This window comes from Camelina sativa, chromosome 6, assembly GCF_000633955.1.
Source record: "Camelina sativa cultivar DH55 chromosome 6, Cs, whole genome shotgun sequence".
Lineage (NCBI taxonomy): Eukaryota > Viridiplantae > Streptophyta > Magnoliopsida > Brassicales > Brassicaceae > Camelina > Camelina sativa.
The window spans coordinates 9176835-9194234 of record NC_025690.1 but is presented as its reverse complement, the minus strand read 5'-3'; the positions used below and the strand labels follow the sequence as shown (position 1 = coordinate 9194234).

Genomic DNA, 17400 nt, shown 5'->3' with positions numbered 1-17400 from the left:
TTAGACTCCAACTGGCTTTCTTGAATCAAAACTTGTTATCCAATAAAGATGAGAAAATCCGGAGGTTTCATAAAGACTAGAAGCAAAATATCATAGATATCATAATGATCCTACTCAAAAACCCAAAACAGAGGAGTTTGGTTGATAAGCTCTCTAAGAAACCACTTCACTTGGCAGCAGCGTGCTTCGCCTTGTTGTGAGACTCAAGTGCATTACCTGAGTTGAACGTCCTGCCATTAAAGATCAGCCAATTAGAAAATGTTATCACACGCATAAATATAAGCAGAGAGAAGAGAGAGTTGGATAAAGAGAGTGAGAGAGGCTCACTTCTTGCATGAACCACAGGAGACTTGACTGGCTGACTTTGGGCTCTGGTTTTTTCCACCCTTCTTCTTCTCATCTGTGCCAAAGAAAATAGGTAGGTTCAAATCACTACTTATGTTTCCCAAATTAAGTGACTAATGTAAAAGAATGGTTGTTTGTATCTCTACCTGTTTTCTGAGGAGTAACTGCTACTTTCGCCTTCTTTGATGACACAGGTGTTTTAGGGGCTTCTTCATTTGCTCTCTTCTTGCTTGATACAGGCTTCTTAGGTGTAGGTGTCTCCTCTTCTTCCTCTGAATCCTCATCAGCATCAACAACCATCTGCAAGAATCATGACACAAGAATGTATCACTAAAAATTTCTTGAAAAAAAACATGTCTCATCTCCTCACTCAACAAAAGAGACAATTCAAACAGAAAGCTATACATATTACTGTAGTAAAACAAAGAGACAAATCACAGAAAGCTATAGCAAACTCACTCCATCAGCTGGCTTTGCATTCTTTGTCACTTGTGCAGGCTTGGCCTTTGGTTTTGCATTCCCTGTAAATGAAAGTCATTATTTACCAAGTATCAAGAAAACAAATCAAGACAGCAAGTAGTAGTCTCTGCCTAGTATAAGTACCATTAGCGGTAATGGTGGCAGGGACTTCTTCAAGCTCTTCCTCTTCTTCCTCTGAATCTGTCAAATCAAGATATAATGACTCATTAACAACCAAGCATATATCACAATCAGAAAGTGAATCAAAAGTGAGACTCACCAGAAAAGTCTTCTCCATCAGTGAAAACACACAATCGATTAAGAGTTAAGGAAATCACCATGGAAACACAAATCAATAGAGAAACTATCTAAACCAAACACAAAAGTTCCAATAAAAAACATCATCAAAGGATATTTATCTGCAATGTTGGGAGATGTGTATCCAACAAAGTAGAGACTTCCTTTTCCCCAGTTGTGAGAAAGCTCAAACTCTTTCTCGAATACCAAATCGCAGAAAAGCTGAGGGATGTTCTCAGTTGAAAGGTTTCCCATGACAAGTTTCTGGTTACCAACCTTTACATGTACAGACACAAACTCTTCCTTCTTGTTTTTACATTCTCCAAGTGATACCTACACACACACACAAAACAAAGAAAGTTCCAAGATTGTTACAATGAACCTCAAAAACTCTCAGAATCAAATCTAACTGTTACATTTGATACTAAACCTGAGAAACGTGGATAAGTGTGTCTTCTTCAGGAGTCACTTTAACTGGCTTTCCTGGTTTAACTTCAATACCTGATTACATCATTTACAAACAAAAATCAAAATGAGTATCCAAAAACAGCTTTATGGAGAAAATCAAAATGAGTATCCAAAAACAGCTTTATGGAGAAAATCAAAATGAGTATCCAAAAACAGCTTTAAGTTATTCCATACCATACCATTTCCTATTACAATATATTCATTCTCCAATCAATATTTCAACTTAAAAAGCCTAGATTAAGCTACAGCCACAAGAGAGCTCAAAAACAGATTATCCTAAAGAGGTTTTAGAAAAAACAACTGAGATACAAATCACTGATTAAACGACTCAAGAGAGAGAAGATTCTTACCCCAGAACTCCATAGCTAAGAATCGAGGTTGAAAAGTGTGGAAAAAGATAGGATTTTTTAGGGTTTATGACAGCTAAAATTGGGAGAAGGAGAAGAAAGGGTTCTGAGAGAAGACTATTTATAACGGAGAGAGTTTTAAGTGCTTTGGTCTTTCTTTAGGGTTCTTGTTTCCGCGACTTCGAACCGAACCGGGGATCTGGTTTTTTCAGTTAAAGAGTCACCGAATAAAATTTGGTTTAAATCGGTTCGGTTATTGGTTCGATTAATTTGTTTTTCGTAGAATAACTATGTCTGGTTTGGCCGGTTAGTGCAGAGAATTTTGGTAAAATTTCGTGAAATTCAGTTGAATTCGGTTGAGAATGGTTCTTAAAAGTGGAAAAAGACGGTTAACCGTTTGGTTCGATCAAAATTCAAACAGAGGAGACTCTTCGTAAATCGTTATCGGGTTAATCATCCTCTGACGAAGCTCAGGGGAACGTCGTCCGCGTTCTCTCAAAACGAATGTTTTTCGATTGCTTTCTTTTGTTAAGCGTCGACTTGGTCACGCCTATAGAAATTTTCGATTGCTTTGCTTGATAGATTGGATGTGTTTGTCTCAATCTTATTTAAAGGACTATTTTCTATTGTGTCTCCGTAATACATTCATTATGTATAGGAATTGCAGAACCTAAAGAAGTAAAGGTATTCTCAACATTTTCATCTGTTGTCTTAATGTTTTGTTAGTCGATGAAAGCAACTCTGGAATCCAAAAGGGGAAGCGGAGCAGTTTTACGTGTGTACTCTCAACAAAAACGTGAGCATCAAGAAGAACATGGCGTCAATCACAAAAGAGTGATCACTCCGTTAGTGATTGAACCATCATTTGGGATTGGTCGGATTATATATTGTTTCTGTGAGCATTGTTTCAGCACAAGGCCAAGCACAGCAGGGGATGAACAGTTGATATGTGTTCTGTTTCCCTCCTCTTGTAGCACCCATCAAGTGCATGGTTTTCCCCGCTTGTTCAGAAGCCAACGATTTGAGGAAACAGTCAAAGTTATTTCCAAGGAACTCGCTTCTGTTTGCATCTCATATAATATTGAAACCACTGTTGGTACATAAACAGAATTACAAGTTCTTAAACTTTTGAAATGGATCGGAGCAGAGTGAGTGAAGATGTAGCTAGAGAGAGGTGTTCCGTGTTCCACAATGCTGTAAATCAAGAGAACCTTTGCTGCCCAAGTAGTTCTCAATATCGCCTAACCTAAGAAAGAAGCGAGTACATGGATTTTATCTTCTTTTTCTTGATGCAACCTTGTGGGAATATGAAAGACAATGTCAAGAAGCTAATCAATACATTATAGGATGATTCTAATACCTTACTTGGGGAGAGAACCAATAAGGAAACTGAAACTTGAGACGCTCAAGTTAAGAGAGAGTCTAGACGCTGCCTGAAATGAGACCTGACCAGCTGACAAACTCATCCATTTTATTCTTTATATACTACAACAACATAACACTTCCATTGAGTGATAATTAATTCTCCTAGTTGTAAACTGATCAGGAGTGAAAGAAAACGGTAGAGAAGACTTCAATAGCTAACAACAAAAAGGTAAGGTAAGGGGAATAAGGAATAACTCTTGATTCTTAACAGAGAAAGGATTCTTATCCATGCAAATTCTTAGGTTCAAAGAAAATACCAATTTTTTTCTATATCTTCAGTTAACTTTACTCAGTGTATCAGTTTAGAATACATTCTCATTTCACATGTGAATGACTGTTACAATTATATTTTGTATGTAGTATTATTAAGTATCGGTGTGACTTGTGAGCAGATTCCACTCACCTGCTATAGTGTTTGTTTCTGTAATTATATAGGTGTAAAGGTTATAAAAGAGTTTTTTTTTTGTGATAAAGATTCCATAGAAGTAAGTGGTGTCTTGTCCTTGTCGTTGCTAAAGAGATAAAGCTTTGGGTTAGGGTTTGTCTCCTCAAGGCGTAGTAAGTGAGTGTCCCAAAATATGTGAGTTTATATAATCATGCCTATAACGTATACATCAAATTATGATCCATCCTTCTTGATAGAATATGGATCAAAGTAAGTTTTATAGATCTATGCAGTCATTCGATAGAACTTTTATGACTTTTTTAGTGGTACGCATATACGTTGTACCAAAGTTAGCAATTCCCGAAAACTTGCATGTTATCAAGTCATTGTTTAGTGTGCACAAGTCATGGAGTATCCAATTAGACGAATAGACGAAACTCTAACTATATTGATTTTAATTTTCAAGAAATACTCTAAAATACTAAGTTAATTTTTTTTTTTTGAACTAAATTAATTAAGTTTTTATTTGAAAAGTATTATCACTATTCTTGTTTTGTAATACAGTTACAAATATTTTAGTCCAAAAATACCACTATCACTAAAAATAACTTTTAAGGATTTATAATTTAAAATTTTGGATTTAAGTTTAAGGTTTAAATTTTAATTAGTTTGTACGGTTTAGGATTTAATTTTGAAGGTTTAAAGTTTAATTTTAGTTTTTTAGTTTTTATGGAAAAATGTCTTTTTGTGGTATTTTTCACAAAAAGAAAAATGATGATATTTTTGAAACAAAAACTCATGTTAGTGGTATTTTGAGAATTGTGCTTAACTTGTTTATTTTCTTATGCACTGTTTTATTAATTAATTAATATTGAAGGTAATATTTTTAATGTATGTTTTAAAAATATATATAATCTTCATACCATCAAAGCTAACTATTGTTAATAATTTAATATTCAGACTAGTATGCAAAATATATTTTTGGATTGAGATTTTATCATTGAAGCAATTCAACTTAAAAACTTCATTTTAATTTATGTGCTCTCCTTAGATTCTTTGGTGGAGATGGTACCTAAAACCTCATCCCCATTGTTTGACACCAATCAAAATATAAGATTTTTCCCAATCAAAATGGTATGTTGTTTGTACTACCAATTAAACGTGGTGTGTATTTTTTTCGTTGAATTCGTCATCAAAGTGTACTTATTGTTTAGATATGTCAACTTTTTTTAGTTTGCATTTACATTTATTTTATAGGTACTGGTATGACATCGACATAAAAACAGAATAAATGGTGTAGAGAGGGAGAGTGACTTTTTATTTTTATTTTTGTTCAAAGAGGGAGAGTGACTATGTAGCATTAAAGGACAGTCGCAGTGTTGCCACTTACGTAGGTTTTGCTAGTTTTGCTTACATGTGTTATGCAATTCCGTCCACAACTTTTGTTATTTGTTAGTATATTTATAGTTTTTTTTTTCGTTATATAGTTGTCTTTTTTTTTTTTTTGACAACTTTCGTTATAGTTGTTTGTTATGGTTTTAATTGCTTATTCAATGCTACGAATTACCTGCCAACGTTCCACCATTTTATTAAAGTTATATTTTACACTACATATGAAAACATATTTTTCTTCGAATTTGTTGTTAACTTACCATCTTCAAAACAAATATTTATTATTAATTTATTAAGACTTAATATCATCTAATAATGTAACTAGTGTTTAAATCTGATAAATATTTAAAATAATATAATAATTATAAAGCAAAATATAGAAAAGGAAAAGAAAAAACAAAACAAAAAAGGTTGAACAGAGAATGGGAAGAGGGATGGGAAACAGCTGTCAAACAATGTCGGAAGAGTTGACTTAGATTGGAAAAACTCTGACAGAACAGGCAAGACTTTAGCATTAGTATGTCTAAGACTTTGGTTGGACCACACTTTTTCAATTATTTAGTGAAACTTGGCACTCACCCGAATTACAAAAGATTTCCTTGTCCCCCTTAATTTTATATATGGCTCATATTAATCAACTTAAAATCATACTATCTCATTAACATTTTACAATTTCAATACAATATTATGTGATTTGTATACATTATAATCAGTGTCGAGGACATAATTTGGCATTTGACGACATTTGTTAAGTCCCCACTTAAGTTAATAGTTTGATTCAAATTTGAGATATTGAACCAAAAGAAGAAGAAAAAACTTAACCAAAGTAAGAAAAAATATATTAAAAAAAGGAATCTCAGATCGACTCGGTGTATATATATTGGTATATGTCTGTCACAAACTTCTTACTTTCTCTTTCTCTCTCAGCCGAAGAACATGAAGCAAACCTTGTGCCTTGTTTTGTGTGTTCTCTTCCTCATTTTATCAACAAGTTCGTCTGCGATTCGAAGAGGTATGTTGAATAAAGTAATGATTAAGTTCCTTAAAGTTTTTATTATCAGTAATACCAAATCATCTTCCTTAAACTCTCAATCTTAATATACATTCAGGAAAAGAGAATCCAGAGCTGAATCCAGTAGTCTCAGCTACATCGGTTGAAGAAGACTCATTTAATGTAAGTCCATCTAATTTTTTATCCCTAAGATAAATTGACAGTTTGCTAACTTTTTTTTTTTTTGGCCTAAAACCATATATAACCACCTAAAATATACATATGTATAGCCACGAAAAATTTTGAAACTTGATTTTTTTATTTTATTTTTCCTAATAATAAATCGTATTAATGTTTTACTGTTCCTAAACCCGAAAACTTGAAAGAAACCAAATTTCACTAACTTAACATGTAATTAAAGATAGTATGAGGAACTCAGCGGTGTATTTAATTTGTATTTCGTCCTAATTGTACGAAAAAGTATCTCATAATTGCAAAATAATAGAAATTAAAGTTCTTTTTTATTTTTTTTGGTAAACTTAAATTAAAGTGGTTAGTATATGGAGAACCTTAACCTGTGAGTTTTTTTTTTGTCTTTTATAAAAATAGAAACTGATGGGGATGAATTATTGTGGAGAAGGAGATGAAGAATGTTTAAAGAGAAGGATGATGACGGAAGCTCACTTAGACTACATTTACACACAGCACCATAAGCACTAACATTATAATTAATTTGCCTACATATATGTAATGTTTTTGTGTTGATGTTACTTAGATATATAATAATAAGTATTGTATATGAGTCCTATGTGACAGAACAGCTCCAAGAAACCAATTTTTTTGTTTTTAATTTCCTAGCTGAGTTTGTTTTATCAGCTCTAATGAAGATTTAAAAAAACACTAGGTAAAATTGTTTAATTAATTGGTTTGTTGCTTTGTTCTAGGTTTTCAATTCGACAATTATCAAGTTTCTGAGATGAGAGTCTGAATTAACAACAAATGCTTGGTAACAAACACCTCTGTTTCTTTTTTCTGACCACTACTGTAAATATTTAAAAACTAAAGAACTGATAGAGGGTTTATTAGTAAACAAACCCTTCCAAAATAGGCGTACGCCGCTTAGCACAGAGAAGACACGGTATTCTTTAGTAAAAGGCGAAAGAATAGTTCGGTTTGTCTTCACTGCTCCGTGTGTCTTTCAAACCAGTTCTTGGGTCATTATTTATACTACAGTTTACTTACTGTTCATGAGTCTTGATACCGATGTGGGATAATAGCAAATTAGTTAGTTAGTTCCCATTCCCATGTTCGATAAGCTATAATCGAGATGCTCATATCGTAATGCTAGGTTGAGAGACAATCGAACAAAAATGGAACAATATAATCGTTTTCTACTTCAAAACATTAGAAATGCTGAAGAAAATAAGTATATTACTCTTTTTGCTGTTATTACATAAGAATGTGGAAATCCACAAATCAATTTTCACAGGAAAGTTTGAAAATGTTGGACCAATGTGCTGCAAGAAGTTTTCGGCTATGGATGCGAAATGTTGGCCAAAAATATTTCAGCTCGATCCGTTCTTCCCTCTTCTTAAAAGTTAAAAGTGAATGTTCTCGCATCAATGGAGCTGCTCCAACACACAAGTGAAGTAAACGCTAATAAATCTTTGAATTTGGGTTATTCCTTATAGCTTTTACGTCCAATTCCAATCAGTCATGAAAGATATTCACGAGTATGGTTTGGTTGTTATCATTGTCCGTAACAATTTAAATTGCTGTAGCTAGCATGATCTTAACAAGTATGATATCTATTTTCAAACTATTTTATTCTTAAAAAATTTACAGTTTCAAGTGCCAGTGACTAAAAATGAAACACTGAATGAACTACTATAGAGATTTCGAGAAATGGAAAAATTTCTACCTCTGTTGGTCACTTCGTCGAGCAGCTCATGTTCATTAGAAACTGTGAGGGAACAAAAAAAAAGGAACCTGTCAGACCACCGTGCGACCACCCCGGCAAGGTAGAACCGAGCCGAGTAACGATCCTCTACAGCACCGGATGCGTCCGAGGACAAATCGTGGCCGTTAATCACGCTCTGATCGCACGGTCATGGTTCATCAACCAGGGTGAAGGGCCTGTCTCCTTAGAAATCAAGGAAACAGAGGTACAAGCCTATAGAACAGATCCTGTTCAAGTAAGGTCGTGACCAAAGTTGCTCTCTCAAAAGTTATATATACAACAAGTATTTTTCTTAGATGAGCGATGTGGGATGTTTGTACTCTTGTAATGTGAATTCCATTGTAATAGTAGGTGACACGGGCCAAGGCCCACTTACTTATTTATGTATAAATCTATCACTGGAGAGAAACTTCAGTTCTTTTATTGTATTGATTGTAAATGTATTAAACGGAACGGTTCAATCTCAGTCACAAGACTCACAACTATGGAGTAAAAGAAAATAACAAAACCAAGAAAACCCAACTTCAAGTTGTGAATGTACAAAGGATAATGATGTGTGAGGGATTTATGAGATAGGTATATTGTAGTTTTGGATATGTTTCTATGGTACCATGAACCTTGCATGATGCGTTGAACGGCTTCTCCTGAACTCGGGCATAGATATATTAGGGCTATTACCTTCTTTGATATGGGCTGTACCATTTAAAGGCTTTTCATTCACGAGTGATGTGTCCTCATGAGCATAAATCGCCCTGCGTGGTATATATAAATGAAGTTAATACTTGTTTGAGTATACGTAGTGAAAGATCTTGTGGAGTTCATAGTAACCTTAGTTTGTTGTTGAGGGAGCTTTTGGACACGTTTCTTTGGGAATTCTTCGATTTCAAGGGCGGTTCGTTGTCTGTCTCTGAGGAATCACTCTTGAGTGTTGAATCTGATTTGTCACCGGCACAGAGGTCCGAGAACAGGCTGATACCCACATCGAAATTTTGGAATCTTGAGTGTATCACATTGTGGTTGTTGTTCCCCTTTTGGGTCTGATAATTTCCTACCTTTGCTTCAGAATCTGCCTCAGAACGCAAACTGATCCCAACATCGAGTTTCTGAAACCTACCTGGCGATGGTTGCTTTGCCTTGGCTTTACTGCTCTCGGCTCTGGTCTTCTTAACACCACCTTGACGTATATGAAGTGTATGTCTTATGTGTTCCTCCTCGATCTCGGGGAAAAGCTTTCGAGCACTTAACTTCTGATGATTGTGAAATGTCTCTGAAGTGATTTCTGCTGATGGGTTCAATGGAACAGTTGCAAAGGATTTGGCTACTGGTACTCTAGCTGGAAAAGGTGTTCTTGCAACCGGAAGGTTTTGAGTAACTTCGGACTTATTCCTACTTTTAATGGCAGATCCTCTATCTGTGGATAGTGACCTCCTATTCGGACTCGGATTTAACCTTTCTTCTGCTACATTCGGCATCCTCGGGCTTGCTTCTCTGTTTCTCAGTGCAGATGGAAACCCTGTCTTTCTCTGCTTGCCAGTTGAGCAACTTCTGGTCTGCAAATGGCATTCACCAAACTGGTTAGTTATAAAGTAAAAAAAAAAACTAGTCTCTGAGTGGTTTCACCTCGTAGCTTCTGGTACTGTCGTTTGGCTGTGGACTTGCCTCAGCCTTTGTTCCAGCACCGTTACCATTTCTCGGGAGATGGAACGGAGAAACTGCTCTTGCTCTCTGACATTCAGTTGCGTTCCGAATGCTACCTGATCGCAATTGTTCCAGCTCTGCTTCCTTCTTCTCCATTGCCGATTTAAGGCTAGATATCTGCAAATGTGAGAGAAAAAATTGTTACCACATATTTCTTTCCCTGAAACGAAAATGAAATGGATGCCATATATACCTCATCCTTAAGATCTCGAATTTCACCGGTTTCCTTGTTTGATCGAGCTGCTCCAAGTTCAATAGATGCAACCCTTTGAGCAAACTTAAGGGTGCTGATAGTCTCTCCTACCGCGTTAACTTCAGGGTTAATATGCACAAACATTAAAGTTTTGGCTTGACCACCTGCATATGATGAGAGATGAAGCTACAAAGAAAATAAAACAGACCTGGTGTAAACAAAAATCACTTGCAAAACCTCGTCTTACTGTTTACCTAAGGAATCCTGCAGAACTTGTGTAAGCTTGCTATTTCTGTAGGGAATGTGGGAACTCTTTTGTGCAAGTGCATAGATGACATCTCCTAGTGCAGACAACGATTTGTTTATGTGTTGTGCTTCTTTGAGTCTCTCCCCTACAGCTTCAGATTTTTCTACTCTTTCACTTCCAGCCAAATCGACTAGATGAAGGCAGCCTCTTAAAATGGATCCTGAGGCCAATTCTTTTCCTTGGACGTGAACGGTCAATACACTGCAGTCAAATATACATCAGTTCAACTACAATAACATGATCATAGGAAAAATAGAGCTTGAATTAAGAAAATGAACTAAAAAGAATTACCTATGAGAACGGCTGCTCCTCTCATTCAAAGCAGTAGCGCCCACCGCACGATTCTTTTGGCCAATCCTCATCAAATCAAGAACATCTCGAGTATTAGAAACTGGAATCAAGCTTGCGTCGGGTACATTAAGGCCATTGAGTTGAGAATTATTGCGTATATCTAATGTGAGAAGCTGGTCAAGGATTACGGGCCTCTCAGAGGAAAACATCGAGGAGATATGTTAATATATGAATAGAACTCTTCGAACTCTTCATTATAAAGTATATGAAAGGATATCTTCTAGAGGAACCATCACTGACTAGTAAGTCTCTAACTTGTTCATTATATATTTCGATCATTTGGACTCCAATTTCATAAGTCACCACATGTGTTCTTGCATTTGAAAGCTGGAAGAGATCACGTAGAGCTCGGTAGTTCACTCCCCAAGTTGTCTCAGTCATCAGATCTGGCCCACTCTGTAAGTAAAAAAGATAGAGATAAACCATTCAATGTGCAAGGGATAATAAGAAATTAAAATGTCTGATGGTTTATGGAAGTAACTGTGCTAGCTAATATGGTCATACCATCGTATATGTTTTCCCTGAACCAGTTTGCCCATACGCGAAGATACAAACATTGAATCCGTCGAGGACAGACCTTATTACCGGTTGAGTGTCTATGTAGATTTGCTCTGGTAAGTAAACAACCACATAGTTAGGTTGTGCAAAAGCAACCAATTCTAAGCTAAGTCATATATAACAAAAGTCTCAAAATATCTTGGTGAAAATTAGAATACACTTATAAATAAATGAACATCGATGGGATAACAAAACATAAAACATACCTTGTGAGACATTCTGTCCAAATACTTTGTTGAAGGCAAATATTTTTCGTGCATCTTTTTCCTGCTTGAAAGGATTATTAATTATAATATTACCATTTTCTCCAATATAATCCACAGTTGATTGCATATCTTTTTGTTCTTGTAAGAAAGGTCTGACTCTGCAGTAGACTCTAATGGTCCCTACAGTACATAGATAACACAAGTCAATACACTAAAAAGACCTACTAAAAATCAAATGCAAGGATGTGTAATAGGTGGTGGTACCTTTGAGATCTTGGACCTCATTGTAAAGTAAGCGATTTTCCTCCAGAACCTTGTGGTAAGAAGAAGATGTAACTTCCATGGATTTAACGTGATGAACTGCCATGGAGGTTGATGACGATTTATCATGTAATTTATTTACCACCAAGAAGATGAAATTTGGGTTAAGAGAAATTTCATTACCTATTCTTTGAAGTTCTTCCTGCCATTCTGACTGCATCTGTTCAACTTGGCATCTTGTTTCCACAAAATTTGATTTTACTTCCTACATGTGTGCAACGAAGAAATGAACCCATCTCATAACAAAAATTCTCATAGCATTCGAGAATTAACTAAATGAAAAGGTTCAAACACACAAGAACTCAAAAAGTCTAGTATTGGAAGAGAATTGTAAATTCTGACCTCCAGCTCTTTCTGTTGAACACCAATAGCATCTGCATGACCAGGAGAAAACTCGCGGACGTCTGGTCTAATAAACTCAAGCTTTCCGCCACATTTACAAAACTTTGAAAACTCCTTTTTCACCAGATCTTTTCTGTGCTGAAGATACCTAAAGACTGCTTCTACAAAGCCTGACCTAGATAGATCTCCATTATCACATTTCAGTATCTTCTTTAGAAACGAACCCAGCTGCAAGTATACCATAAACCCCAGAGAATTGTCTCAACATTGCAAAAAAGTTCCACGAAGTATATATGCAGAGTAAGTAATACCTGAGTCCCCTGAGAAACTAGTATTGCAGAGAAATCCTTAACTACCTTGTTGAGCAAGCTATCGATCACCTATAGACGTAACGAAAAAGTGAAACAAAGATCATCCTTGTAATCTTGATAAAACATGATTCAACAGGAATGAAATGTATCATTGTTGCATCACTATATACAGAGCAACCCACACATAACTCAAACATGTCTTACCTACCATTTCATTTAAAGGCAGATCATTTGACCCATCACTCTCTTTGATATAAGCCTGTAGAAGCTGAAGCGCGAAATGATCAAAAAGAAAAGACAGGGAGATTGCAGTCTCAGATTCCTCAGTCGAGATTTCATTAGAAAGATGAAGAAAATCCAAAAGCTGATCATACTGAGAAGAAGACTCAGATTCATCCAAAGATACAGACTCATCGGTGGTAGTGCTTTCACTACCAACCCCATACTGCTGCCGCGGAGAGCTGCCCTTTGGATTGAATGAAACAATCCTCACAGTCCCTCCATACCTCCATACTCCCACTCCACCCGCTTGTTTCCACTCGTAAAACCCTTTCAAACACAAAATACAATCTACTACCTTGTTCGATGATCCTCCCTACCAAAAAACAAAAAAGTAACAATCTTTCATCACATAATCATTTCTCTGGGGAATTTCATCGAACACAACATATGCGTACACTCAATAGCCAAAACATAAAGTAACAACTACATGATTTGATGATAAAAATAGAACCTTTTCGAGATCAGAAGCTCCAAATGTTAAAAGCTGCATATCCTCAACAGCTTTAAGAAAGTTCCTCATGTTCTCAAAATATTGAATTGCGGATTGAGCCGCTCCCTCGGCGTACTGTATAGCTGGCGTAATCGGATTCTCCACCACCTGATTCAATAATCACAGGAACGTCAAATTCTAGATCGTTGCATTGGAGGAGTAAGCAAAGATTTAGAAAAAAAAAAAAAAAAAATCGGACCTTTAGATCGGAACCGGGATTGACTTTGTTGAGGACGTTGCAGAGAATGAGGCCGTTGCGGAGGGCGACGGAGAATTCGTTTTCCGACGGTTTTTCCGGCAGTGTCTCCGTCGCGCCTTGGTCCATTTGTCTCAGCCATGCCACCGCTTGGTACCTTCTCACAGCTTATGAATTTTTTTTTTGACAATACAAAGACACAAAAACACATTTATATTATTATTGTTTCTCGAAAACTGAAAGAAAGATAACGCGGGAAATGAATTGGGCTCAGATATTGATTAAGCCCATACTATCTTAATAGTCCACATTTCAATGTTATTTATTTCTAAGCAAGCAAACTAAACTAAACCGAAATTAATTCATCCAACAGAACTTGAACCAAATTTTACATAAATACCGAGTAAACCAATCAAAAATTTATGTTTTTGATTAAATATATAAAAATAAATTAGATAAACTAAAATGATATGACATTGATAAAGATAATTAGTTAGTGGTATTTTAGTATTTTTTTTTCTTAATTATATATATTTTCAATTTTTATTATATTTTTTTATCCAAGACTGAACCTAAGAACAAATATTTTTTAAACAAAAACTATATATGTTCTTTCTCGCATCATGATCTCCTCATCAAGGCAAGAAACCCCAAAACCGAAATCGTATTAAACCAAAAAATTTGCTTTACAATTTTGTTTTTTATTGTTTCCTATAATTAAAAGTTTTAAATAGGAAAATAATTTCGGGAGACTATAGAAAAGTTGAAATGTATGTTCAGAAATTTTTGACTATATTAGATTATATTTGATTAGTCGTAACGTATTACGTAAATGTATATCCACCAAACATAAAGTAATAATAGTTGTGCCGTTGTGGTGGGTTACCCTCTAATGAAAGCCAATTTCATAAAGCAATTTCTAAACGACTTTCTCTAATTCAAATCCAACGTATAATTTTTCTTATTTTTTTTCGAATCACAAAGCTATTTTAACATATGGTCCATCTTCGACTTCTTTTTTCTTTACTTTATATGATTTATTATCTTTCATATTCAACAGTTTATAAAAATAAAATAAAAGTAAAAGAAAGAAAACAAAGAAATGATCATGATGATGAGACAAACCTGTTTCTTCAGCTTTTCGTTGTGCAAGCTCATAATCCCCATTGCTTGTGGACGACACCACCAAACCCTTTAATCCTCTCATTACTTCTTGTGGCATTTTTTCACCTTTCTTCTTTTATTGTCTTTTTTTTGCTGTTGAGTTAATTTATTACTTCGATCTTCCACAATATTGTACTATAGTATTTTTCTGAAAACACGCTTTCCATCAATACATACGCATTTCTCTAAATTGAGCAAATATGGTTCTAGAAAAAAACACATCCATTTCTATGCATTTTATACAGAAATATTATCTTTTAGAGGCAAACTATATGCTGACGTTTATAGATTATTGCGTGCGAAGACCACATTATAAATAATAATATGAAATTTTAAATAATCGTAATATGATAATATTAAATAATCATAATATGAAATCCATTGAAGAAGTGATAGATCTCTAAAACTCAATAATCATGTCGATTAATTTTTCACATCAGAAAATGATTACTTAGTATTTCTGATAGCAGGATCAGAAATTCAACAATATATGGATGATTAAAACCAGTTTTTAGAAGTGAGAGTAGAGAGAATTTATATATACGAACCTTAGTTAGAAGTGTACGTAGAACATGAAGTCAATCTTCGGATGATGTTTTCCATCGATCACACCATNGGTTTTTCCGGCAGTGTCTCCGTCGCGCCTTGGTCCATTTGTCTCAGCCATGCCACCGCTTGGTACCTTCTCACAGCTTATGAATTTTTTTTTTGACAATACAAAGACACAAAAACACATTTATATTATTATTGTTTCTCGAAAACTGAAAGAAAGATAACGCGGGAAATGAATTGGGCTCAGATATTGATTAAGCCCATACTATCTTAATAGTCCACATTTCAATGTTATTTATTTCTAAGCAAGCAAACTAAACTAAACCGAAATTAATTCATCCAACAGAACTTGAACCAAATTTTACATAAATACCGAGTAAACCAATCAAAAATTTATGTTTTTGATTAAATATATAAAAATAAATTAGATAAACTAAAATGATATGACATTGATAAAGATAATTAGTTAGTGGTATTTTAGTATTTTTTTTTCTTAATTATATATATTTTCAATTTTTATTATATTTTTTTATCCAAGACTGAACCTAAGAACAAATATTTTTTAAACAAAAACTATATATGTTCTTTCTCGCATCATGATCTCCTCATCAAGGCAAGAAACCCCAAAACCGAAATCGTATTAAACCAAAAAATTTGCTTTACAATTTTGTTTTTTATTGTTTCCTATAATTAAAAGTTTTAAATAGGAAAATAATTTCGGGAGACTATAGAAAAGTTGAAATGTATGTTCAGAAATTTTTGACTATATTAGATTATATTTGATTAGTCGTAACGTATTACGTAAATGTATATCCACCAAACATAAAGTAATAATAGTTGTGCCGTTGTGGTGGGTTACCCTCTAATGAAAGCCAATTTCATAAAGCAATTTCTAAACGACTTTCTCTAATTCAAATCCAACGTATAATTTTTCTTATTTTTTTTCGAATCACAAAGCTATTTTAACATATGGTCCATCTTCGACTTCTTTTTTCTTTACTTTATATGATTTATTATCTTTCATATTCAACAGTTTATAAAAATAAAATAAAAGTAAAAGAAAGAAAACAAAGAAATGATCATGATGATGAGACAAACCTGTTTCTTCAGCTTTTCGTTGTGCAAGCTCATAATCCCCATTGCTTGTGGACGACACCACCAAACCCTTTAATCCTCTCATTACTTCTTGTGGCATTTTTTCACCTTTCTTCTTTTATTGTCTTTTTTTTGCTGTTGAGTTAATTTATTACTTCGATCTTCCACAATATTGTACTATAGTATTTTTCTGAAAACACGCTTTCCATCAATACATACGCATTTCTCTAAATTGAGCAAATATGGTTCTAGAAAAAAACACATCCATTTCTATGCATTTTATACAGAAATATTATCTTTTAGAGGCAAACTATATGCTGACGTTTATAGATTATTGCGTGCGAAGACCACATTATAAATAATAATATGAAATTTTAAATAATCGTAATATGATAATATTAAATAATCATAATATGAAATCCATTGAAGAAGTGATAGATCTCTAAAACTCAATAATCATGTCGATTAATTTTTCACATCAGAAAATGATTACTTAGTATTTCTGATAGCAGGATCAGAAATTCAACAATATATGGATGATTAAAACCAGTTTTTAGAAGTGAGAGTAGAGAGAATTTATATATACGAACCTTAGTTAGAAGTGTACGTAGAACATGAAGTCAATCTTCGGATGATGTTTTCCATCGATCACACCATTGGAACCAGAGAACAAAGAACTTGGGACGATGAGCTCTTGGATGTCGTAACTTCTAAGATGGGATAGAGAGTGAGAGTGAGAGAGAAGAGAGATTTTTGTAGAGAAAAATAAAGAGTTGATTAGCTGCCTTTTGCACTTTTTTGTATTTTTTATAACGGGCAGAAGATAGGGAAAGAGAGACGTGTGTAGAGAAAATCAAAGTGTTGTTGGTTCACTTGCCTTTTGCTAATTTATTCCGTTTTTTCCCCTTAAAATGTCAAAACTCAAAACTTATTTCTACTATTTATCAGGATATATTTATTACTATTAATTTATTAGTATCTTTCACAAATATATAGTTTGGCAAAATGTTAGAACTTGGAATTANNTTTTTTTTTTTTTTTTTTTTTTTTTTACATAAAAATGTATAAGAAAAGTTTGTTTAATTTACAAAAGTTCCAACCCTCCTTCCGAGGGACCTTAATTATATTTCATTAACTAAATCTCTTTTTTTTTTTATCCATATATATTCTTCAATCCTCCAACTGATCACATCTTTCTAGTTCAGAAATACCTCTACTTTAGTCTTTGAAGAACCAATGTGACCGTACGTGGACAAAAAAAATAA

The 17400-nt window shown here is 34.3% G+C and overlaps 3 protein-coding genes and 1 long non-coding RNA gene across 6 annotated transcripts; 1 reads left to right on the top strand and 3 right to left on the bottom strand.

The window, feature by feature from the left end:
• LOC104790721 (histone deacetylase HDT1) lies at positions 1 to 2036 on the bottom strand. The gene is made up of 9 exons (XM_010516498.2): positions 1920 to 2036; positions 1532 to 1602; positions 1220 to 1434; positions 1085 to 1104; positions 949 to 1005; positions 805 to 866; positions 492 to 645; positions 328 to 400; positions 1 to 230 (listed from the first exon to the last, which is right to left on the bottom strand). The coding sequence occupies exons 1-9, from the start codon at positions 1930 to 1932 to the stop codon at positions 167 to 169; spliced, it is 729 nt and encodes a 242-aa protein (XP_010514800.1). The 5' UTR covers positions 1933 to 2036; the 3' UTR covers positions 1 to 166.
• LOC104790720 (putative phytosulfokines 6) lies at positions 5794 to 7931 on the top strand. 2 transcript variants are annotated; one of them, XM_019246701.1, is made up of 3 exons: positions 5794 to 6130; positions 6228 to 6292; positions 7599 to 7931. In XM_019246701.1, exons 1-3 carry the CDS (start codon positions 6055 to 6057, stop codon positions 7755 to 7757), a joined length of 300 nt encoding a protein of 99 aa, XP_019102246.1. In that variant the 5' UTR covers positions 5794 to 6054; the 3' UTR covers positions 7758 to 7931. The 2 variants fall into 2 exon arrangements, with proteins under 2 accessions (XP_019102246.1, XP_010514799.1); XM_010516497.1 differs by lacking the exon at positions 7599 to 7931 and adding an exon at positions 6719 to 7037 and having other exon boundaries at positions 5818 to 6130.
• Positions 8469 to 15103, bottom strand: LOC104790719 (kinesin-like protein KIN-14F). Of its 2 annotated transcripts, none has more exons than XM_010516494.1 (18): positions 15037 to 15103; positions 14450 to 14636; positions 13328 to 13491; positions 13090 to 13236; positions 12565 to 12951; positions 12357 to 12425; positions 12046 to 12273; positions 11827 to 11908; positions 11647 to 11742; positions 11383 to 11562; positions 11123 to 11229; positions 10836 to 11014; positions 10559 to 10723; positions 10215 to 10468; positions 9961 to 10124; positions 9690 to 9884; positions 8898 to 9619; positions 8469 to 8821 (listed from the first exon to the last, which is right to left on the bottom strand). In XM_010516494.1, the coding sequence occupies exons 2-18, from the start codon at positions 14544 to 14546 to the stop codon at positions 8671 to 8673; spliced, it is 3387 nt and encodes a 1128-aa protein (XP_010514796.1). In that variant the 5' UTR covers positions 14547 to 14636; positions 15037 to 15103; the 3' UTR covers positions 8469 to 8670. The 2 variants fall into 2 exon arrangements, with proteins under 2 accessions (XP_010514796.1, XP_010514798.1); XM_010516496.1 differs by having other exon boundaries at positions 14450 to 14581; positions 15037 to 15100.
• LOC109133480 lies at positions 15105 to 17001 on the bottom strand. Its single transcript, XR_002038610.1, has 3 exons — positions 16726 to 17001; positions 16139 to 16325; positions 15105 to 15180 (listed from the first exon to the last, which is right to left on the bottom strand). It is a non-coding gene; the product is annotated as an uncharacterized LOC109133480 (long non-coding RNA).

Coding starts and splice junctions, on each gene's coding strand:
- LOC104790721 (XM_010516498.2), bottom strand. Junction 1,006..1,084: donor TGATGGAGAAGACTTTTCTG/GTGAGTCTCACT, acceptor TTGATTTGACAG/ATTCAGAGGAAGAAGAGGAA. Junction 867..948: donor TGCCACCATTACCGCTAATG/GTACTTATACTA, acceptor TTTCATTTACAG/GGAATGCAAAACCAAAGGCC.
- LOC104790720 (XM_019246701.1), top strand. CDS start 6,055: ATGAAGCAAACCTTGTGCCTTGTTTTGTGTGTTCTCTTCCTCATTTTA. Junction 6,131..6,227: donor TTCGTCTGCGATTCGAAGAG/GTATGTTGAATA, acceptor ATATACATTCAG/GAAAAGAGAATCCAGAGCTG. Junction 6,293..7,598: donor TTGAAGAAGACTCATTTAAT/GTAAGTCCATCT, acceptor CAATTTTCACAG/GAAAGTTTGAAAATGTTGGA.
- LOC104790719 (XM_010516494.1), bottom strand. CDS start 14,546: ATGCCACAAGAAGTAATGAGAGGATTAAAGGGTTTGGTGGTGTCGTCC. Junction 13,492..14,449: donor ACGAAAAGCTGAAGAAACAG/GTTTGTCTCATC, acceptor AAAATTCATAAG/CTGTGAGAAGGTACCAAGCG. Junction 12,426..12,564: donor ATCTGCCTTTAAATGAAATG/GTAGGTAAGACA, acceptor TTACGTCTATAG/GTGATCGATAGCTTGCTCAA.